The sequence below is a fragment of the Oncorhynchus clarkii genome, chromosome 2 (assembly GCF_045791955.1).
Source record: "Oncorhynchus clarkii lewisi isolate Uvic-CL-2024 chromosome 2, UVic_Ocla_1.0, whole genome shotgun sequence".
Lineage (NCBI taxonomy): Eukaryota > Metazoa > Chordata > Actinopteri > Salmoniformes > Salmonidae > Oncorhynchus > Oncorhynchus clarkii.
Genome location: NC_092148.1, coordinates 23,540,905 through 23,564,904, shown reverse-complemented (window position 1 = coordinate 23,564,904; position 24,000 = coordinate 23,540,905). Strand labels below are relative to the sequence as shown.

The 24,000-nt window shown below is 43.6% G+C and overlaps 1 protein-coding gene across 2 annotated transcripts in view; it reads right to left on the bottom strand.

Annotated features, from left to right (window-relative positions):
- LOC139364541 (rho guanine nucleotide exchange factor 2-like) overlaps window positions 1–9,865 on the bottom strand; it is a 42,846-nt gene extending 32,981 nt beyond the window's left edge. Inside the window, exon 1 of one of the 2 annotated variants that reach the window (XM_071101364.1) lies at window positions 9,738–9,865. In XM_071101364.1, the coding sequence (XP_070957465.1) occupies window positions 9,738–9,755 (18 nt within the window). In that variant the 5' untranslated portion in view covers window positions 9,756–9,865. Of the gene's footprint in view, window positions 1–3,867; window positions 4,155–9,737 lie in introns of those variants that run through there. The other variant, XM_071101353.1, reaches the window with a different exon arrangement.
- Between the last annotated feature and the right edge of the window lie 14,135 nt (window positions 9,866–24,000).

The following is a 24,000-nucleotide window of genomic DNA, read 5'->3' as shown; positions in this document are numbered from 1 at the left end:
CAAGGTTGGGCGATTGTGTCCAAGCCTACATCGCCCGATTGCGCCCCATAGCGATCCTCGATAGTCGATCACTATTGGGGGGAGGGTCTTTCTCATGGCTACCCATATATTTCAATGGAAATGTAACGTTTATTTGGAAAGTAATATATATATATATATATATATATATATATATATTTAAAAGCATTCATGATTTGCGTAAATGTAATATACTAACTATTACATTGTTAAAAGTATGAAATGGTATTACATTTGGTGAAGAGCACATTATGACTTGTTTAGGACTCGAAACTCAAAGTTTAGGACTTGAGCCTTGTCGGTCTTGACTTGGGACTTGACTTGGGACTTGAGTGCTAAGACTTGAGACTTACTTGTTACTTGTAAAACAATGACTTGGTCCCACCTCTGGTTACAGGTCATAAGTCATATTGGCAGACCGGGGGGAGTGGAGAGGGGGGGTCAGATTGCAGGTTTCTGAGGTCACATGATCAGGAAAAGGCTTCTTTAAGATTACGGAGTTTATGGCCTTGGGTTTAAGGACAGAGCGCACTGTGTCAGTCTGACAACTGGAGTGTGTGTGTGCATGCGTGCAATGCTAAGAATGTAGGTCTTCAATTTAGACTCCTAGCTATTGTTCCTGGAGGCACCGACCACTAGAGCACATAATGAGAATACAACAGGCTGATCACACAGACACACCTCGCCTGTCTCAAACAGATATATACGGCAAGGACTGACTCACCTCCTGTCTTTCTGACTCACCCAGACACTTTCAGCCTACGTCAACTACACATCTCATAATATTAGTCTTCCAGACAGATTTAAAACTCTGATATATGATTCGGCAATAGGAAAGCCCTAAATATATAGAATATATCTAAAGCAGCTTAGGTGTGCAGTGAGTTATCGGCACAGCAATGAGTGAGAGATAATGTGGGAAAAGCCCACCAGTCAGAGCCATTCCCCAACTGGTACAATGGAGACCCTGTGACACCTGACAAGAGAACTTCCTCCCTCTTTCTCACACACGCACAATATCTTTCTCTATCGTCCGCTATCCCTTCCCAACCTCTCCAATTCCATCTATTTCACTCAAACCCCCTCTCACTCCCGCTCTCTTTCTCTCATCTTCCCCCAGGGCTGTATATATCACAATCCCTGCTCTGTCCTGCCCCACATTCTACCCAATGATGTGCAACTTTGCTGGGGTGCATAGGGTCCAATGAACAGCAATGGAACCCCCAAGAGAAAAGAAAGGGTTGGGTTGTGAAATGCATGAAACATGGGATTTCTGGCTAATCTGAATGTATGCCAATGCCAAATCTCTTTCTCTCACACATACACACAGACCAGAAGTGTGTGTGTTCGCATTTGTCTGTGTATGTGTAGACATTGAGCCCTGGAGTATTTCATATGTGATTGTCTGGCACTGCGAGTTTGTATTGGCATGTGGCTCCGTGTGACTATGCATGCCAGCCCTGATGCCTTTCCGCCAGTCACATCTGCTGGCATGTGTGTTTGGGTCTGCTTGTTCTAGTGGGGGTGGAGGTCACGGCACTGGGATGCTAAATTAGCTTTGGCCAAAAGGCTGAAATCCCACAGTCAGACGAAGAACACACACACACACACACACACACATTCACATTCAAACAAATACGTACGCATGCACACACAGAAATCCCTCACTCTAACCTCTCTGACTCAGTGGGCATCACCCACTAACATTTCCCCTCAACACAATGACACACACACAATGTGATTTTAGTTAGTAATGTTGCCATTGGTGAATATGTTTGGACTTCTGACTACTTGGTTGGGTCTTACAATCTATGCCCACAACAGCTGTACTTTCTCCACTATCCTGTTCTAACAAATCCTTCTCTTGTGGCCTTCTCCATTAAAGGTTGACCAAACAAAAGGCTACGCAAGACAGAACTACATTGACACTTGTGTTTCCATAGGAACTGTACACTTCCCTGTAAACATCTGAGCTCTGACTTCAACCACACACAAAGCAGTGAGATAAGGTATCATAGAATACACACAAACCAACCTCACAGTACACATCACACAGAGATAGTAGCACACATTCACTGTACACACACACACACACACACACACACACACACACACACACACACACACATTTTACCTTCTGATCAGGAAGCAGTAAGATGATTAATTAAAACTGCTGCAATAATGATAGGCATAAAGCAAGAGGATCATATTACACCTGTATAACCTGTCACAAACCAGGAACACAAAGCCAACAGGTTATACACACCCTCACCGGGGAGGGGGGGTAGACAGGCTATAGGAGAGAGGAAGGATATTTACTATTGCCATGTTCTAAGAATATAAAATAAAATGATACTCAGAGGACTTTGTTAAAGCTAAGACCTGGACCAGATCTGGATCCAAAGTGGTGCAGAAGAGAAGGCTGGGAAAGGGAAGTGAACAGATGACATGGACTAAACGGATGCTAAACTTGTAGAAATGCTTCTGATTTAAACAGGTGTGAAGAGACAGTAAAACAACATGACCACACTTGTTTAGTAGAACTCAGATACACAAGACAAGAAGTGATTTGTAAACTAACACAAACACATTCAACCTTCTGATCTTTTAGCCATGCCATACACTCTTAGAAAAAAGGGTTCCAAAAGGGTTCTTCGGCTGTCCCCTCTGTGGAAAGGGTTCTACATGGAACTCAAAAGGGTTCTACCTGGAACCAAAAATGGTTATTCAAAGGGTTCTCCTATGGGGACAGCCAAATAACCCTTTTAGGTTCTAGATACACTCTTGGGGGGGAAAAAGGTGCTATTTGAGAAACTACTTTTTGACAACAACCATGGTAAAGATTCAATAAACATACTTGTATTATGTAAATGTGGATATGTCAGTATCTGTGTCTGACCTAGTACTCCGCAGCATATGTGGCAACACACATCCACAACTGTGCTATAGTCCATCCACCCTTGTCACTTTCAGAGTGCATGATACAATTACTGCGAAACAGAAACAATGTATCCTTATCATCATGCTGCAGCAACCAAATCACATGGCGAAGAAAGACAACAGAGCCCGGGAGACGTTATAACAAATACAATGATTATAAGAATAGGCTATAGGCATCTCTTTGACGTATACCGTTATAGAGCATTTGCAACGGTCTCTCTCAGAAAACAGTTGCACAATATTCATTTTTGAATACGTGTCATGTGTCTAATAGCGTAACTGCATCATTTTGCAATTACTGTTCGACATATTATTGATCCGTAATATTCCGTATAGTCCATGACTAGACCAATGACAGACACACACACACTTGCGGTTTTTTCCCCCCTCCCCCAAACTATTTCCTCTCTCGGACAACGTGTTCGGGGTCTCAAGCTTTGGCTGCTGTGCCGCACTATGCAACTCTTTTGCCAAGCGATATGGTTTTCTATGATATGTAACGGGCGGGACAAACATTGACAAAGTAGACAAAATCATTAGCATTAATAGTAGTCTAAATCATTATTAAAAAAGGTTGTTTCATTACATTGCCAGGTGCCACCATACAAAGCAGGATTCTAAGGGAGCCCCCTCGTTTCCCCTACTCATCTTGGTATACCCGGAATGAGTAAATGGGGGATTTCCAAGTCATTGCTGTATTTTACTGTAAAGACATCATTATGTATTTATATAATAAACACATGTAGGCTATTATAAATGTTAGAATAACCCATGTTACAGAACTATTGATATAGGCTACTAGTGGCCTTCTACATTTTTACAAATTGTTATTGGAAATGCAAATGTATTATCTATGCTATTGAATACTTTATTGAACAGTTATATATCCATATGACGATTCAAACTCACCCGTAAATTGATTTCTTTCATTCTCTCTTGACGCGTTTTTGGCAGCGGTTCAGTGACACGGGACATAACGAGGACGGGATCAACAGAGATTGATCCTCAATTTAAATCAAAGGTGATCTCCAATCCTTCTCTTTCACTTTATTACAATGTTTTCTTAAACGAAGATAAAATCCCAGTTTAACATTTCCAGTGGAACAGGCGGCGTCAGATAATAGCGCATGGAAGGCGAATCCGTTAACTTTTCTCCATATGTCTGAGTACGGGCCTCGACGAACAACTGAACCGTTTCTCATGCAGGAAATTCGGACTCCGCACTCTGAAGGAGGAGCGAACATTTTTAAGCCGCGCCTCTGAATGCAGAGCTATTCAGATCAAAACACCCCCTTTCCTTCTTTTCACCAACCACAGATGAGTATTGAGTACTTAACCCGCCCACTGGGTAAAGAGACGTAATCAAAAGCCAATAATCAGATTGTGGCTATATTTTTTTGAACCACTCCTCTAGAGGTGAAGGTTTCTCGGAGTGTAAAACTAGGCTTCATATTTAGGGGTTAGCTAAATGAGTTGTGCCCATGTACAGTCTATGGTGGCCCCAATGTTTTACTGTACATTTACAGCACAATTCAGATTATAGTTGTTTGAAACATCAATTATTAGACTGTGCTACTTGAGCCACATAATGTGAGTTTGCCTGTTGACGTGGCAAAAACATAATAATGAAAACCTCCCATTTGGGCAATGCATGGGAGAGATACCATCTGTTGGGAGGTGATGCCTTGAAGGCAAAATGTGGACTGTAAAAAGTAAAGGTGAATGTATTTGGAATATAACAAGGAAAAGAGAAGAATAGTAAAGGGATAGAGGGCATGTTTAGATGGAGAGAAGGAAAATAGGGAGAAGGGGAGGTTAAATAAGGAGAGTGGCCCAGGGCTACATTTGGAGAGCAATGAGAGAGGAAAACGCCCAACCATGCACCCACAGCCAATGGACCTCTGTACAACTCGGTCCAACAAACTGCAATATCACACCATTCATTCTCTCTAACAGGACTGTGCCTGTGTGACCTTGCTTCTTCATCCTCCCACTCGTTTTCAGTCTCTCTGTTTTCAACACAATTTCTACTTTACTGGACGTTCTCCGTCTCCACCTCTCTGAGCATGCACTATGCATTATCACTCTGTTTCTCTTTCTTCTTCTTCTCTGGTTCAGTTGAGGGCTATCTGCATCCTTCCTTCTCCACTGTGATCCTCACCAGCTCCTCCTCCGCCTTCTCAGGTCGTCATCTTCTCTTCATGAGTCCTCATCTGATACCAATTGCCAATTGTCAAACACACACACACGTGTGTGTACATGCGTGCGTGTGTGTGGGAGAGACTGCATGCATGCGTGCGTGTGTGTGAGCGTGTGCGTGCGATGCCTGGCGGCACTTGGGTGGTATGATATAACACACAGGTGTTGGAAATTGTAAAATACTTCTATTGAGCATAGTCAACCAACATCACACACACAAGTCACTAAGTGACACTGTCACACACTAACCCTCTGAATAGTTATTGTGAGGGAGACAACAACGCCTCACAATACGTAGTGAGTGAGAGAAAGAGTGTGTGTGTGTGTGTGTGTGTGTGTGTGTGTGTGTGTGTGTGTTAGAGAATGAGAAAATGTGTAACAGCGTGATAAGAGGGCAACAGAAAAGAGGAGCACGTCATTTAGCGAAAGAGTCCTCAAACAATTATAAGCATCTATAACATGACATCACCCTTCGCATAAGAGTTTCCGATATGATGAATGGAAAAACAAAGACCGCGAGAGATAAAGAGAGTGATGATGGGGAATGGACAGAGGAGAGAGACTAAGAGCAGTTAGTAGTGAACATGTTGGTATGATAGGATATTAGAGGATATGTAACGGCTGTGGTGCGAGACGTGGGCAGCTTTAATCAGGCAGGGTATATTTGCTTGGCTAATATTCTCTGGCCCTCCGCAGGCTTCTTTATGAGTTTCATATCCGCTGTTCTGCCTGCCTCAGTTTGTTTAAAAACTCCCACTACCTCAGAATGGACATTTGGAATAGGGCAGATAAAAGTGGAAAAGAGAGCGAGAGTTGGAAAGAGGGAGGTTGAAGGGGTGGGATAAAGAGTGGTGAAGAGAGGAAGCGGAGAGAGAATATCAGACACTGAAAATGGGAGGGAGAATAGAAAATGATGGAAAGATGGAGGAAGAAGGGGATTTATGAAAGGGTGAAGAGAAAAGCAAAGGGAGAGAGATGGAGAGGGGACTGTAGAAATGACAGCAGAGAAGAATAGCAGAAAGGGGTGCAAGAGAGAGAGAGAATACGCAGAGAAGCGGAGGCATTGAGGCAAGGGAGGAAAATGGTGTGGGATTGAGACAAATGAACGGAGGAGTGGGGGTGGAGTGACGGAGAGAGAGAGGGGGCTGGGGAGAGAGGGATAGTGGAGGAGAAAAGCCAGCTTGCTGATGCAATCCTGCCAACCGAAGCAGTAACTGCCCAGTTGGGAAAGAGAGAGATTGAGCTAATGGAGAGAGAGAGCGGGGAAAAGAGAGGGGGAATGAGGGATTGAAGGGAAAATAGTGACTTTGGCCAAGAGCTATTAAATATCAATACATTTTTTTTATGTACACAAAACTGTTAAGTACATTCACTGTTAAACATAGTGAGACACACACACTTCCCCTGGGACACAGTGAACACACACCAACAAAACCAAGACACATGTTGTCCAGATGTGTTTGCTCTTAAGCGAGGGTCGTGTCTATCTACAGACATAACTTCCTCCTACTCAACATACGCTGAACAAAAATAGAAACTCAACATGTAAAGTGTTGGTCCCATGTTTCATGAGCTGAAATAAAAGATCCCAGAAATGTTCCATTTGCACAAAAAGCGTATTTCTCTCAAATTTTGTGCACAAATTAATTTATATCCCTGTTAGTGAGAATTTCTCCTTTGCCTAGATAATACATTCACCTGACAGGTGTGGCATATCAAGAAGCTGATTAAACAGCATTATCATTACACAGGCAGTTCTTGTACTGGGGACAATAACAGGCCACTCTAAAATTTGCATTTTTATCACAACACAATGCCACAGATGTCTCAAGTTTTTTAGGGAGCGTGCAATTGGCATGCTGACTGCAGGAATGTCCACCAGAGTGGTTGCCAGATAATTGAATGTTAATTTTGCTACCATAAACCGCCTCCAATTTGGCAGTACGTCCAACCGGCCTCACAACCGCAGATCACTTGTAACCATGCCAGCCCAGGACCTCCACATCCGGCTTCTTCACCTGTGGGATCGTCTGAGACCAGCCACCCTGACAGCTGATGAAACTGAGGACTATTTATTTCTGTAATAAAGCCCTTTTGTGGGGGCCTATGCCCACCCAGGCCAACCCATGTCATGTGAAATCCATAGATTAGGGCCTAATTAATTGATTTCAATTTCCTTATATGAACTGTAACTCAGTCAAATCTTTGAAATTGTTGCATGTTGTGTTTACATTTTTGTTCAGAATAGTATAAGACACATTTGTACAGGTGCACTCTTAGAAAAAACATTGACCCCTTTTTGTTTCAAGGTTAAACCCTTTTTGTTTCAAGGTTAAACCCTTTTTGTTTCAAGGTTAAACCCTTTTTGGTTCAAGGTTAAACCCTTTTTGGTTCAAGGTTAAACCCTTTTTGGTTCAAGGTTAAACCCTTTTTGGTTCAAGGTTAAACCCTTTTTGTTTCAAGGTTAAACCCTTTTTGCTCAAGGTTAAACCCTTTATGTTCCAGTTAGAACCCTTTCCACAGAGGGTTCTATGTAGAACCCAAAAGGGTTATACCTGGAACCAAAAAAGGGTTACACCTGAAACCAAAAAAGGGTTTAACCTTGAACCAAAAAGGGTTTAACCTTGAACCAAAAAGGGTTTAACCTTGAAACAAAAAGGGTTATCCTATGGGGACAGCCGAATAAACCTTTTTTCTAAGAGTATATGAATAACAGACTTGTGATCTTGTAATGTGTTCTGTTCTCAGCTCCCTCCAGTCTGAAAGACATGACATATTATCATTATGAGAGTACTGGGCTTAATCTCTCTGTCTAACATATAGAGCCAGCTCAGCCAGCTCTATACAACACTGAGGTCAGTAGGAATACAGACAGTCCTGTAGACACACAGCAGAAGCACACTGATTCACATTCCAGAGTAGACTCCTCCACATGCTGACTTCTTGAGACGTCACATGACAGAGAGAGAGAGAGAGAGAGAGAGAGAGCTCATAACTGCTGTAGAGAGGAAAGGTCTGGAGAAGTGAGCTCAGTCTCTTTCTTTCTGACTACTGTTCTCTTTCACTCTTCTGTTCTCTTTCACTCTCTCTTATTTGTCTCTTTTCTGTCTGTCTGTCCGTTCATCTCGGTCTTATGGTCTGGAGTCCAGTAGCCACTAAACATACAGCACCAAGGGTGTGGACAAACCTCACATACCTGGTTACACCACACACACACACACACACAGGCACGCACACACACACACACACGTGCGCAGGCACACACACACACACAGGATGGCTGTTGTCACAGACCAGAAATAGCTCCGTCAAACAGGGCCAGCAGCTGTCTGTCTCTAACAGGCCATCTGAGTCGGAGGCGATGATGTCATTGCATCAATGAACTGCTGATCATCAAAATCACAGCCACGCCCCTGTGACATCAGTGGGATTTCTTATCAGTTGGGATGGAGGGCACAATCTGGCAACCCCCCGTGATAAGGACCTCGGAGGAATCTGGCAACCCAGAGGGTCTTAAATCAGGGACTTAGTCTGGAGGGGCTGGTAGGGCATATTTTTAGTCTCCCTTGCTTTTAGTTTTTTGATTATTAAACAATATACAGACAAGAATACATCAGATTTTACGTATACGAGGGTGTTACATGTCAAAAGAAAATATACATTTTCCAAAAAGTGTGATGGTGCATACTGCTCTTTGGTCGGGCTTATTAGTAGGACAGTAATCGCTGAAACCCAGAATTTAAATATTGCGTAATTGCATCAGATTCTTGATACTAGTTATGAGACGTCCGTCTGTCCACCAGAGATTAGTAGGACACAAATAACACACATACAAGAACACCAGCTGTACCCAAGTTCAGTTCAAGTGTGGAATGCCTAAATCATCAACTTGGCCATATATCATCCTGCTGAGGGCCACAGTGCTGCTTATTCCACTTCACTCATCATATCCAACTCCCAAAACAGAGTCTCCCCCTGCTGTTTAAAGATTGTCATTACAATAAAGACACACATAAACACACACACACACACACACACACAACCCACTAATACAAACACTTAAAAATGTTATTTCAGAAATCAAGAGCATGTTGCAATTCAGCTAGCCAGATATCGTCAAAAATAATCTCAGCAGCACAAGAGAGAGAGCCTCGCCCAACATAATGAATAATACTGTTGTGGTTACTGCTTTGACAATATTGTTGTACATATATCATTGCTGTAACATTGTGTTACAGTCTTGGCAAACAGCATATGTGTTGAATTGGAGGGCCTTGCCTTGGTTGTGGTAAAATGGATATCGGGGGTGGTTCACAGCTGAATCTAAATAAAGCAGATACTGTCACTTCCTCTCTGGGGGAAGTTCACTGCTGGGACTCTACACTGCAGGGGAAGCTAGCCTACTACCAAACTCCAACTCTCTGTCCTCAGAGATGGTCCTGCGCTCTACTCAAGTACTCTACTGCATAGTGACAGCTGTGACAGGGTCACATCCACATGCACCCACAATCACAGAGATACACAGACACTCTGAAACACACACCCACACTCTCCTCTCTCTCTCTTTCTCACTCTCTCACCTTGCGCTGGCCGGCCATCTTGCGCAGGAAGCTGAAGGTGCGTCCCAGAGGGCTTCCTGTCTTCTCCCCCCTCTCCTCCCCGGGGGGAGCACCCCTCAGTCCCTCCGTCCTTCTCTCCTCCCTCCACCTCTCTCTCTCTTCACCCAGCCGCTGCCTCTCTTCCTGCCTCCACAGCTCACCAAGCTCCTCATCCACACTGAGAAAGAGGTGAAGAGAAACATCCTTCCATAAGATGGGACGAGTTGGCGTTCAGCCTAGCTTAGAGGAAAAGGTGAGTTACTATGGGGATGTGTATCAAAAAGCAGTCAGTGACAGATGAGATCATGTGCTCTATAGGGTTGTGAGTGAACAACAGTCAGTGACAGATGAGATCATGTGCTCTATAGGGTTGTGAGTGAACAACGGTCATCAAGGAGAGAGACAACTCACCTCTGTGTGGAACCCCCAAATACAGAGCCCAGGGAAGACACAGACAGACAGACAGACAGACAGACAGACAGACAGACAGACAGACAGACCAGACCAGACCAGACCAGACCAGACCAGACCAGACCAGACCAGACCAGACAGACAGACACAGAGAGGAAGAGAGAGGCAGAAAGCAGAAACAAAGGAAACAAACTTAGTCATCCCATTATCTCAAAACCATCCATTCATCCATCCATCCACACACACACACACACACACGATCCCAGAGAGATTGAAGTGCATCGCCTGAAAAGTGACAAACCTCTGTCTGCTCTGCAGCCTCTTGGCAAACACAGCTAATCCAAACGATGGCTGAGACCAAGAGTTAACAAACGCATGAAGGCAGACTAGGATGAAATAACAGAAGACAGTTGATTAAAGACCATCAAGGAGTGATTAAAACGATCTCTGCCGATGCCGTGGAATGAAAGGATGAATAGTGAACATGCAAAAGGTGAAATGAAGAGAGCGAGAGAGGAGATAGGAGAGCCTGAGAACACAGCGCTTTCTGTTCCGTGGCTAATGACAGCAGCAGCAACCCACAGTGAGAACAAACACAGGAAGAAGGCTTCCGCATAGCTGCACACAGCTAGAAACACACACACACACACTAATATCTGCCCTTCAAAACAGGAGAGTCCCCACACACACTCACAAATGAAGAGTCCTACTGTCCTACCTTGGTAGTGGCGTTGGGAGATGGAATTGGAGTTTGAGTAGGAGCGATGGCAATGCTGATGATGATGATGCTGGTGGTGGTTTTGTGAGTGTGTGTAGGGGTGTGTGTGAGGTGTCTGAGAGTGTGTATGAGTGTGTGCGTGCGTTGGAGGGTGGAGGTTGGCTTTGGGTAGCTGGCGCAGACTGGGACTGGCACACAGGGAGGGAGCGGAGGCACTGAAGCCCTGCAGCTGAGACGACTGCTCCTAACACAACACAGACAAGAGACAAGGGCCACAGTGTGTCAGAGAGAGAGATAGAGAGAGGGGAGAGAGCGAGTGAAAGAGCGAGCGAGAGAGAGACAGAGAGAGACAGAGATAAAGGGGAGAGAGCAAGAGAGAGGAGGGAGAAAGAGAGAGTGTATGAAAAGCTCTTTCCATAATAAACAAAGACAAGAGCATCAGTGAGTGAGTGTGTATTTGCAACAAAATAACCCAAGACGTGCTGCCACTGCTTACACGAGACGTGTGCATGTGACTGTGTGTGTGTGCGTGTGTTACTGTCTGCGTTCTAAATAAGATTACTTTATCTCATTCATGTCAGCAAATTAAATTTCTCACACACACACACACACACACACACACACACACACACACACACACACACACACACACACACACACACGATAATTAATCTGATGCTTTAATCCTAGCAGTCTGGACTAGGCCTCACCTCAAAAGGGGAGAAGAGCTGGGTCTGGCAGCCCGCCTCCTCCTCTGTGAGTGACAGCAGGGAGCCCAGCTCCTGGCCATAGGAGGCCCCCTCTGCTGAACCCCTCCAGGGCCCCAAGGAGTACCTGCTCCATCTCTTCTGTGTCAAAACCCTCCAGACTCACACTGGGGGAGAGGGTAGTGTCACAGTAGAGTAGTTGAGTAGATAGGAGAGGAGTGGAGTAGAGGTCTAGTGAAGAAAGCAGCAGTCACTCATCTTGAGTGTGTGAGGCTGTAGCTTAGTGATTCACCCTCTTCTTGTTTTTGAGAGTACATTGTGTTGATGACCCGGCTTTATTTGCTGGCGGCTGCACTTATACTTCTGGTTTGTCTCTGAGCCCTCTCTCCCTCCCCCAAATTGTATCCTGTGTCGGTAAAATGTATATAGGTTCAGAACTTTTGTTAAACAGCACAGTTACAAATATAAGGCAAATAGAAATCAAACTGGATGGTCTTCAGAAATAGATGGGAGGGGTCGAGGGTAGCAGAAGGACAGGAGTAAAAACAAACAAAAGATAACCATTGTAAAATAAATGGTGTCCATACATTTAAATAGTATGTAAACTAAGCAAAAAAAGAAATGTGCTCTCACTGTCAACTGCGTTTATTTTCAGCAAACTTAACATGAGTAAATATGTGTATGAACATAAGATTCAACAACTGAGACATTATCTGAACAAGTTCCACAGACATGTGACTAACAAAAATTGAATAATGTGTCATTGAACAAAGGAGGGATCGAAATCAAAAGTAACAGTCAGTATCTGGTGTGGCCACCAGCTGCATTAAGTACTGCAGTGCATCTCATCCTCATGGACAGCACCAGATTTGCCAATTCTTGCTGTGAGACGTTACCCCACTCTTCCACCAAGGCACCTGCAAGTTCCTGGACATTTCTGGGGGGAATGGCCCTAGCCCTCACCCTCTGATCCAACAGGTTCCAGACGTGCTCAATGGGAATGAGATCCGGGCTCTTTGCTAGCCATTGCAGAACACTGACATTTCTGTCTTGCAGGAAATCACGCACAGAACGCACAGTATGGCTGGTGGCGTTGTCATGCTGGAGGTTCATGTCAGGATGAACTTGAAGGAAGGGTACCACATGAGGGAGGAAGATGTCTTCCCTGCAACGCACAGCGTTGAGATTGCCTGCAATGACGACAAGCTCAGTCCGATGATGCTGTGACACACCGCCCCAAACCATGACGGACCATCCACCTCCAAATTGATCCCACTCCAGAGTAACGCTCATTCCTTCGATTAGATTTGCCAATTCTTGCTGTGAGACGTTACCCCACTCTTCCACCAAGGCACCTGCAAGTTCCTGGACATTTCTGGGGGGAATGGCCCTAGCCCTCACCCTCTGATCCAACAGGTTCCAGACGTGCTCAATGGGAATGAGATCCGGGCTCTTTGCTAGCCATTGCAGAACACTGACATTTCTGTCTTGCAGGAAATCACGCACAGAACGCACAGTATGGCTGGTGGCGTTGTCATGCTGGAGGTTCATGTCAGGATGAACTTGAAGGAAGGGTACCACATGAGGGAGGAAGATGTCTTCCCTGCAACGCACAGCGTTGAGATTGCCTGCAATGACGACAAGCTCAGTCCGATGATGCTGTGACACACCGCCCCAAACCATGACGGACCATCCACCTCCAAATTGATCCCACTCCAGAGTAACGCTCATTCCTTCGACGATAAACGCAAATCCGACCATCACGCCTGGTGAGACAAAACCGCGACTCGTCAGTGAAGAGCAGTCCTGTCTGGTCCAGCGATGGTGGGTTTGTGCCCATAGGCGACGTTGTTACCGGTGATGTCTGGTGAGGAGCATCCTTTCAACAGGCCTACAATCCCTCAGTCCAACCTCTCTCAGACTATTGCGGACAGTCTGAGCACTGATGGAGGGATTGTGCATTCCTGGTGTAACTTGGGCAGTTGTTGTTGCACATCTGCATGCCTCCTTGCAGCATGCCTAAGGCACATTCACGCAGATGAGCAGGGACCCTGGGCATCTTTCTTTTGGTGTTTTTCAGAGTTAGTAGAAAGGCCTCTTTAGTGTCCTAAGTTTTCTTAACTGTGACCTTAATTGCCTACCGTCTGCCGTAAGCTGTTAGTGTCTTAACGACCATTCCACAGGTGCATGTTCATTAATTGTTTATGGCTCATTGAAGCATGGGAAACCCTTTACAATAAAGATCTGTGAAGATATTTGGATTTTTACGAATTACCCTTGAAAGACATGGCCCTGAAAAAGGGAATGTTTCTTTTTTTGCTGAGTTTATATGTCACACCCTGATCCATTTCACCTGTCTTTGTGATTGTCTCAACCACCCTCCAGGTGTCACCCATCTTCCCCATTATCCCCTGTGTATTTATACCTGTGTTCTCTGTTTGTCCGTTGCCAGTTCGTCTTGTTTGTCAAGTCAACCAGCCCCTGACCCTGAGCCTGCTTGCTAACCTGTACCTTTGCCCCACCTCTGGATTGTTGACCTCTGCCTACCCTGAGCCTGCCTGCCGCCCGGTACCGTTGCCCCACTTTTACTGACCCCTGCCTGCCTTGACCTGTCTTTGGCTGCCCCTGTTGGACAATTAAACCATTGTCAATTTGACGTGTCTGCATCTGGGTCTTACCTTGATTCCTGATAGTATAAGCTGGAAGTAGAAGTGTTCTTGTTAATGTGTTTACTCCAATCAGGGGAGGAGTGGTGGGGTTCGTGGTGGGGTTAGGGTTAGTAATTTTTAATTTTTTTATATATAAAAAATAAAAAAATCTAAATTGTTGCCAACATCTTGGATAAATGGGTGGAAAAAGAACGATAGATAAAGGATAGACAAAGACAGAGAGAGGGGAAAGAGAACATTGCCATGCCCAGTGAATTAGGAGCAGAAGAGATGAGCAAATAAGAGTAGGAGAGGGCCAGCTAAAACAGCACTGATAAGAACTCCAGCAGTTAGAGCAGGAATGCCAGAGATAACAACAGCATTGACTATATGTGTGGGAAGTTATATACTGGTAGCACTGGTCTTAGATCAGCCATTCCCTAAAACAAATATTAGAACATAGCTATCATAATCCTACACATTTCACTCCTAAATTCTCGCAGCCCTCCAGGAACATGGTTGAGTTGCAAGCTGTGAATTTAACTCAAATCACTATCTCACTCAAATCAAATCTAAATCAAATTTTGTTTGTCACATGCGCCGAATACAACTGGTGTAGACTTTACTGTGAAATGCTTGCTTATGAGCCCTTAAGCAACAATGCAGTTTAATGTGTTCATGAAGGCAGGGTAAAGTGACTAGTTACAGTGCCTTGCGAAAGTATTCGGCCCCCTTGAACTTTGCGACCTTTTGCCACATTTCAGGCTTCAAACATAAAGATATAAAACTGTATTTTTTTGTGAAGAATCAACAACAAGTGGGACACAATCATGAAGTGGAACGACATTTATTGGATACTTCAAACTTTTTTAACAAATCAAAAACTGAAAAATTGGGCGTGCAAAATTATTCAGCCCCTTTACTTTCAGTGCAGCAAACTCTCTCCAGAAGTTCAGTGAGGATCTCTGAATGATCCAATGTTGACCTAAATGACTAATGATGATAAATACAATCCACCTGTGTGTAATCAAGTCTCCGTATAAATGCACCTGCACTGTGATAGTCTCAGAGGTCCGTTAAAAGCGCAGAGAGCATCATGAAGAACAAGGAACACACCATGCAGGTCCGAGATACTGTTGTGAAGAAGTTTAAAGCCGGATTTGGATACAAAAAGATTTCCCAAGCTTTAAACATCCCAAGGAGCACTGTGCAAGCGATAATATTGAAATGGAAGGAGTATCAGACCACTGCAAATCTACCAAGACCTGGCCGTCCCTCTAAACTTTCAGCTCATACAAGGAGAAGACTGATCAGAGATGCAGCCAAGAGGCCCATGATCACTCTGGATGAACTGCAGAGATCTACAGCTGAGGTGGGAGACTCTGTCCATAGGACAACAATCAGTCGTATATTGCACAAATCTGGCCTTTATGGAAGAGTGGCAAGAAGAAAGCCATTTCTTAAAGATATCCATAAAAAGTGTTGTTTAAAGTTTGCCACAAGCCACCTGGGAGACACACCAAACATGTGGAAGAAGGTGCTCTGGTCAGATGAAACCAAAATTGAACTTTTTGGCAACAATGCAAAACGTTATGTTTGGCGTAAAAGCAACACAGCTCATCACCCTGAACACACCATCCCCACTGTCAAACATGGTGGTGGCAGCATCATGGTTTGGGCCTGCTTTTCTTCAGCAGGGACAGGGAAGATGGTTAAAATTGATGGGAAGATGGATGGAGCCAAATACAGGACCATTCTGGAAGAAAACCTGATGGAGTCTGCAAAAGACCTGAGACTGGGACGGAGATTTGTCTTCCAACAAGACAATGATCCAAAACATAAAGCAAAATCTACAATGGAATGGTTCAAAAATAAACATATCCAGGTGTTAGAATGGCCAAGTCAAAGTCCAGACCTGAATCCAATCGAGAATCTGTGGAAAGAACTGAAAACTGCTGTTCACAAATGCTCTCCATCCAACCTCACTGAGCTCGAGCTGTTTTGCAAGGAGGAATGGGAAAAAATGTCAGTCTCTCGATGTGCAAAACTGATAGAGACATACCCCAAGCGACTTACAGCTGTAATCGCAGCAAAAGGTGGCGCTAGAAAGTATTAACTTAAGGGGGCTGAATAATTTTGCACGCCCAATTTTTCAGTTTTTGATTTGTTAAAGAAGTTTGAAATATCCAATAAATGTCGTTCCACTTCATGATTGTGTCCCACTTGTTGTTGATTCTTCACAAGAAAATACAGTTTTATATCTTTATGTTTGAAGCCTGAAATGTGGATAAAAGGTTGCAAAGTTCAAGGGGGCCGAATACTTTCGCAAGGCACTGTATCAGGTTAGATAATAATAAGAGTAAAATAAAGAATGGTAGCAGCAAATTGTGTGTAAGTTTGCGATAAAAGTCACTATTGAGCAAAGTTGGGTTGGAAGTCGTAAGATGTCGCCCTTCTCCGTCGGCACCATCAACCTCTACCCTCGACACTGATGTGAGGTCAGTTTTGGGTTTCCCCGCCCTAATGATAAGGGTTAGGATTTGGGGAAGGTAAGCTGATCCTAGATCTGTCTCTATGGGCAACTTGTAGTCTTGTACCTAAAGTGGGTTGTTGACCACTGGACTAGTAAGTATTGGTTGTTAGTGTGCCACCTACCTGCGTTGCTGGTACTGCGGAGGGCAGCCATTAATCATGGCTCCAGGCTGCCAGCTGTGCCTGCGGAGGTGGTCCAGATTGTGTGTGAGACAGTAGGAGGGGGGGGTCCGACGTAGTGTCACCCCTCCAGAGGAGGGAGAGGAGGGAGGGGAGGGGCAAGGAGAGGAGGGTTGGGGGGTCGGACATGGGACGCAGCGGCCTGGGAGACGAGGGGAGTGAGGAGGTGTGGCAGTCATCTGACGGAGAGGGGAAGGGAGAGGTATGGTGAGAGAGAGAGAGAGAAAGGGAGAGGAAGGGTACGAGAGAATGGACAGATGTTATGTAAAGGCCTTTATTCATAATTTCACTGCAATTCATTATTTACAAAATACATCTCATGGCAGCTACAGAATCAACTATTAGATTATAATTACAATTTAGTACGTGTTAGATTTTGAGGAAGCGTTAAAAAGTTGAAGTTGCTCCTAAATTGTTAACTCACTATGTGGTTTGCATGTTGGACTTGTTATGCTGTCATGGAAACAACATGAGGCCACGTCAAAACAAAAAGATACTGCAACTAGCGCACTTGAGAGAAGAGGTGAAACAAAGCATGGTACATTAGCATGGTACATTATCGAACCACACCCGTGGTGTAAAGTACTTTAAAGTACTTTTTGGGGTACTTGTACTTTACTATTTATATTTTTTGACAACTTGTACTTTTACTTCACTACATTCCTAAAGAAAATAATGTACATTTTACTCCATACATTTTCCCTGTCACCCAAAAGTACTGGTTACATTTTGAATGTTTAGCAGGACAGGAAAATTGTCCAATTCAAACACTTATCAAGAGAACATTCCTAGTCATGCCTACTGCCTCTGGTCTGGCTGACTCACTAAACACAAATGTTTTGTTTGTAAATTGTCAGTGTTGGAGTGTGCCCCTGGTTTTCCTTAAATACCAAAAAAAAACAAGAAAATGTCTGGTTTGTTAAATATAAGGAATTAGAAATTATTTATACTTTTACAGTTGATACTTAAGTATTTTTTAGCAATTACATTTACTTTTGATACCTAGGTATATTTAAAACCCAATACTTTTAGACTTTTACTCAAGTAGTATTTTACTGGGTGATTTTCACTTTTACTTGAGTCATTGTCTATTACGGTATCTTTACTTTTAGTCAAGTATTACAATTGGGTACTTTTTCACCACTACCCCACACTGAGGACAACCCTCCCTGACACACTCACGCGAGGGCGGAGGTGTATGTTTCATTATTAACGACTCATGGTGTAATTGTAACAACATACAGGAACTCAAGTCCTTCTGTTCACCTGACCTAGAATTCCTCACAATCAAATGCCGACCGTATTATCTCCCAAGGAAATTCTCCTTGGTTATTGTCACAGGCGTGTATATCCCCCCTCAAGCTGATACCACGACGGCCCTCAAGAAACTTCACTGGACTTCATGCAAACTGGAAACCATATATTGGCTGCATTTATTGTAGCTGGGGATTTTAACTGAGCAAATTTAAGAACAAGGCTACCTACATTCTATCAACATATTGACTGAAGCACTCACGCTAGAAAAACACGGGATCACTGCTACTCTAACTTCCACGATGCATACAAGGCCATCCCTTGCCCTCCCTTCGGCAAATCTGACCACAACTCCATTTTGCTCCTCCCTTCAAATAGGCAGAAACTCAAACAGGATGTACAGGTGTTAAGGACTATTTAACACTGGTCTGACCAATCGGAATCCACGCTTCAAGATTGTTTTGATTATGCGGACTGGGACATGTTCCGGGTAGCCTCAGAGAATAATATTGACGTATTCGGTAAGTGAGTTTATAAGGAAATGTATATGAGATGTTGTACCTACTGTGACTATTAAAACCTACCCTAACCAGAAACCCTGGATAGATGGCGGCATTCGCAAAACACTGTAAGCGTGAACCACCACATTAAACCATAGGAAGGTCAAATCAAATCAAATCAAATCAATCAAACCCAGGTCACTGGGAATTTGGCCGAATACATACAGTGTAGTTATTCCCTCCGCAAGGCAATCAAACAAGTGAAATGTCAGTATAGAGACAAAGTGGTGTCGCAATTCAACGGCTCAGACATGAGACATATGTGGCAGGGTCTACAGACAATCACGGACTACAAAGGGAAAACCAGCCACGTCACGGACACCGACATCTTGCTTCCAGACAAGTTAAACACCTTCTTTGCCCGCTTTGAGGATAACACAGTGCCACCAACACGGCCCGCTACCAAGGACTGTGGGCTCTGCTTCTCTGTGGCCGATGTGAGTAAGACATTTAAACGTGTTAACCCTCGCAAGGCTGCTGACCAAGACGGCATCCCTAGCCACGTCCTCAGTGCATGCGCAGACCAGCTGGCTGGTGTGTTTTGACGAAGATACTCAATCTCTCCCTATCCCAGTCTGCTGTCCCCACATGCTTCAAGATGGCCATTATTGTTTATGTACCCAAGAAGGCAAAGGTAACTGAACTAAATGACTATCGCCCCGAAGCACTCACTTCTGTCATCATGAATTTTTTTGAGAGACTAGTGTCGTGTCTTTACTATCATTAAATTGAAGACTTATAGTTTTTATCAAAGATTCTCTGTAATTAGTATTACGCGATCAACTGATTAATCATGTAACTGTAATTAACTAGGAAGTCGGGGCACCAAGGAAAAATATTCAGATTACAAAGTTATCATTTCCTAAAATAACTTTTCAGATATTTTATCTGATAAATTAGTCTTCAAATTAATGAATTATTTACTTAACCTCACGTTAGTCTCATTCCAAACGTCGTAAATTGTTGGTTATCTGCACGAACCCAGTCTTCACTATGAGTCATCCATACATCAATTGTCTTAAATCATTTATTTATTACTAACTAAGTAATTCACAGAAATGCATAAACAAACAGTAAATATGGTTACAAGAAATGATAGGAGAATGTGCCCTAGTGGGCTAAACCGGCATGGTGGCTTGTTAGACAAAAGGGGAAGTGGGGGTCGACTAAGAAGTCACTACAGAGTGATAATTATAACAATTGAAATGCTAATCCTTTGCACATGAACGTTCACTCATTCGGGAACAATTGCAATCAATTTATATATTTACGCTCAGTGTGTCGTCTTGACTGCTGGTGAAAAGTTTGTTTCTGTTGGAGAGTTTCGTCCTCACTCTCTGTCTTGGTTAGAGGGGATAAGTGACATTCATTAATTTGTTATAGAATGAATGTTTCGGCGGTTGTCGTTCTTCGCGTTCAATGATACCGAATTCCTAGCTGCAGACTAGTAATTAATATCAAAGACTTGTTCTTATTCTGTCGGTATCGATAGTCTAAGAGTTTAACCATGTGGTATGGTTAAAAGATTCAGCAATGGTCTACAACCTTTGTCCTCTTCTAATGGAGAAAAACATGGTCTGGTGATCATTTCTTGGGTTTTATTCGGAATTGTAGAAAAGGGGCTGTCCCAGGATGCCTGACCCTAACTGGGCTCAGGGGCGGTCCTCTGATTTAGTTTAAATCAAAAGGGAATTGGATTTTCCTTCATTAAACAGTCCAAAATCATATTACACAATTTTACAAACAGTATCATACTCACTCATTCATCTTATACAACAATTAGATGTAAACCTCATATCTGAGGCTATTACATAAACAGCGTTATGGTAATGTGGCCACACCGTCTCCCATGAGCTCCCCCAAGTTGTAACAAACGGACCAGTTCGTAGCTGGATTCTTCACCAATCTTTTATACTTTCTCCGGAACATGAAATTTGTTTGTACCTCAAGTTCTGTGAGGTGGAAGAAATTCCTTTGTTCTCTATTAAAATTTACTCTGCCTCTTATACTGTGTGGCCATGTGGCAGGGTCTTCTCCTCAGGAATTTATGACCTCTCTCTGACCACAGCAGCCTAGTTGAAGGAGGCAAGGGGGAGGCAGGGAGAGGGGGCTTACTATACCCAAAGAGGGCAACGTCATGACACTAGTCAAGGATCATATCACCTCCACCTTACCTGTCACCCTAGACCCACTTCAATTTGCCTAGTGCCTCAATTGTTCACAGACGATGCAATCGCCATTGCACTGCACACTGCCTTATCCCATCTGCACAAGAGGAATACCTATGTAAGAATGCTGTTCATTGACTATAGCTCAGCATTCAACACCATAGTACCCTCCAAGCTCATCATTAAGCTTGAGGACCTGGGTCTCAACCCCACCCTCTGCAATTGGGTCCTGGACATCTTGATGGGCCACCCCCAGGTGGTGAAGGTAGGAAACAACATCTCCACTTCGCTGATCTTTAACATTGGGGCCCCACAAGGGTGCGTGCTCAGCCCATTCCTGTACTCCCTGTTCACCCATGACTGCTTGGCCATGCAATCCTCCAACTCAATCACCAAGTTAGCAGATGACACAACAGTAGTAGGCTTGATTACCAACAATGATGAGACAGACTACAGGGAGGAGGTGAGGGCACTAGGAGTGTGGTGTCAGGAAAACAACTTCTCACTCAACGTCAACAAAACAAAAGGAGATGATCGCGGGCTTCAGGAAAAAGCAGAGCACCCTCCGATCCACATCGACGGGACATCAGTGGAGAAGTTAAGTTCCTTGGCGTACACATCACAGACAAACTGTAAATGGTCCACCCACACAGACTGTGTGGAGGAGAAGGCGCAACAGCGCCTCTTCAACCTCAGGAGGCTGAAGAAATGTGGCTTGTCACCTAAAATCCTCACAAACTTTTACAGCTGCACAATTGAGAGCATCCTGTCGGGCTGTATCGCCGCCTGGTACGGCAACTGTACCGCCCACAATCACAGGGCTCTCCAGAGGGTGGTGCGGTCTGCACAATGCATCGCCGGAGGCAAACTACCTGCCCTCCATGACACCTATAGCATCCGATGTCACAGGAAGGCCAAAAAGATCATCAAGGATAACAACCTGCCAAGCCACTACCTGTTCACCCCGCTACCATCCAGAAGGCGAGGTCAGTACAGGTGCATCAAAGCTGGGACCGAGAGACTAAAAAACAGCTTCTATCTCAAGGCCATCAGGCTGTTAAACAGCCTTTACTAACACAGAGAGGCTGTTGCCTACAGACTTGAAATCATTGGCCACTTTAATAAATAGATCACTAGTCATTTTAATAATGTTTACATATCTTGCATTCATATGTATATACACTGTATTTTATACCATCTTTTGCATCTTGCCTTTGCCGCTCTATCATTGGTCATCCATATATTTATATGCATATATTCTTATTCCATTCCTTTACTTAGATGTGTGTATTAGGTAGTTGTGGTGGAATTGTTAGATTACATGTTAGATATTGCTGCACTGTAGGAACTAGAAGCACAAGCATTTCACTACACCCGTAATAACATCTGCTAACCATGTGTATGTGACCAATAAAATTTGATTTGATGTGTGTTTGCGTGCGTGTGTATTTCCTCATGTGTTCTCGTATGTGCTTTCCTGTGTGTTACCGAGTTGAGAGACTGAAAACAAGAGTGATTAAATATACATGTGCCATTAAGTGATTGAGTGTATTAACAGACAGGTGCCTCCCTCTGCATGGGCTAAAGGTAGGTAACAATGTCACTGTGCCTCTGTGCCTAGCTGCCTTGTCTCCTACTCCCTATTCATATTTTTGCTCTTCCATTTCTCATTTTCTTCGTAATTCGTCTGCCTTAAAAGGGATACTTTGGGATCTACTTCCCCAAAGTCAGATGAACTTATGGATACCATTTTCATGTCTCTGTGTCCATTATTAAGGAAGGTAGAGGTAGTTTTGCAAGACAATTCTAACTAGCATTAGCATGATGACTGGAAGTCAGTGGATATATGCTTTAAGACATAAGGACTTAAGGTGAATTGAATGGTTGACTGCCATCTACTGTCTCTCCCCTCTCCATACACCATCTCTCTCCTCACCTCCCCCTCTTAGATCTCTACTCCCCTTCCTCCATCGTCCACATTCCTCATCTCTAACCATAGACAGGACTCTGTCCAAGGAATGTAAACAGTAGGAGGTGAAATATACATGTCATCTTTCTTTCTGAAGAATGATGTGTCATCCGCTCTTCAAACCCTCAAACATGTATCTCTTTAATCCAGCTTTACATTCAGGGTGCGCTAATGCACTCCAATGTTTCTACACAGTTGCTTCACATGTGCAATGTGTTGTACTACCCAGCATCCTTTGAATTCATGGTGTCAATGACTTATCTGCCTAATTAAAGGTTAGGCTTATTAACTGGGGTTGCTTCGGCCTATCGGTAACGTACGTACAACCATGCTGAAAATGTCTATGTGACCTTATGTCCATATAAGCTTTTTTTATTTATCTTGAGCATACCTGTTGGCCCTGTTCCTCCTTTTACTCTCCTTTTTTTTTACTTCAAACATTTGTGGCTCATGAAGAAACCTCCCATCCTCCCATCATCCCAACAATCAGTGCCACCAATTGGCACAACCTATGGCCAACCTAAGACTGTGGCCAACCTAATACTTAACTTGAAAGTATGCAAACACACTTGATATACCTTTAAGGTTTGTCTTCCTTTAAATCATTACCTAGCTTCTTCTTACAGACCAACCAGACATGAGTTTATGAGCCATGAAGTCCTTTGGGAAGGATGGGGAGAAACACGTCATGTTACTGTCAATGTTGTTAACACAACTTGAATAAACCAAACTAATATATCCCAGTCAATTTGTACTTTAAAATACATTTGTCAATTTGAGATTTTTTTAAATCAATGTTTCCCTGGTTATACTGTAAATACAGTAGGCTGTCTGTCGTCATACAGTCATCATACTGATAGACGATATCATGTCTGATAATGGTGTAATTTTAATATTTAAATTGTGTCAAACGAAGCATGGTGATTAAATAAATATAATTTCCAACCCATTTTAGAAAAGTATGGTCCCCTTGGTAGGCTGCTACACAATTATTGGAGAACCTGGCAGGATGCCTTGAATGTCCCATGACTAAATAAACTAGACCACACATTGAAAATACACTGAACAAAAATATAAACACAACATGTAAAGTGCTGG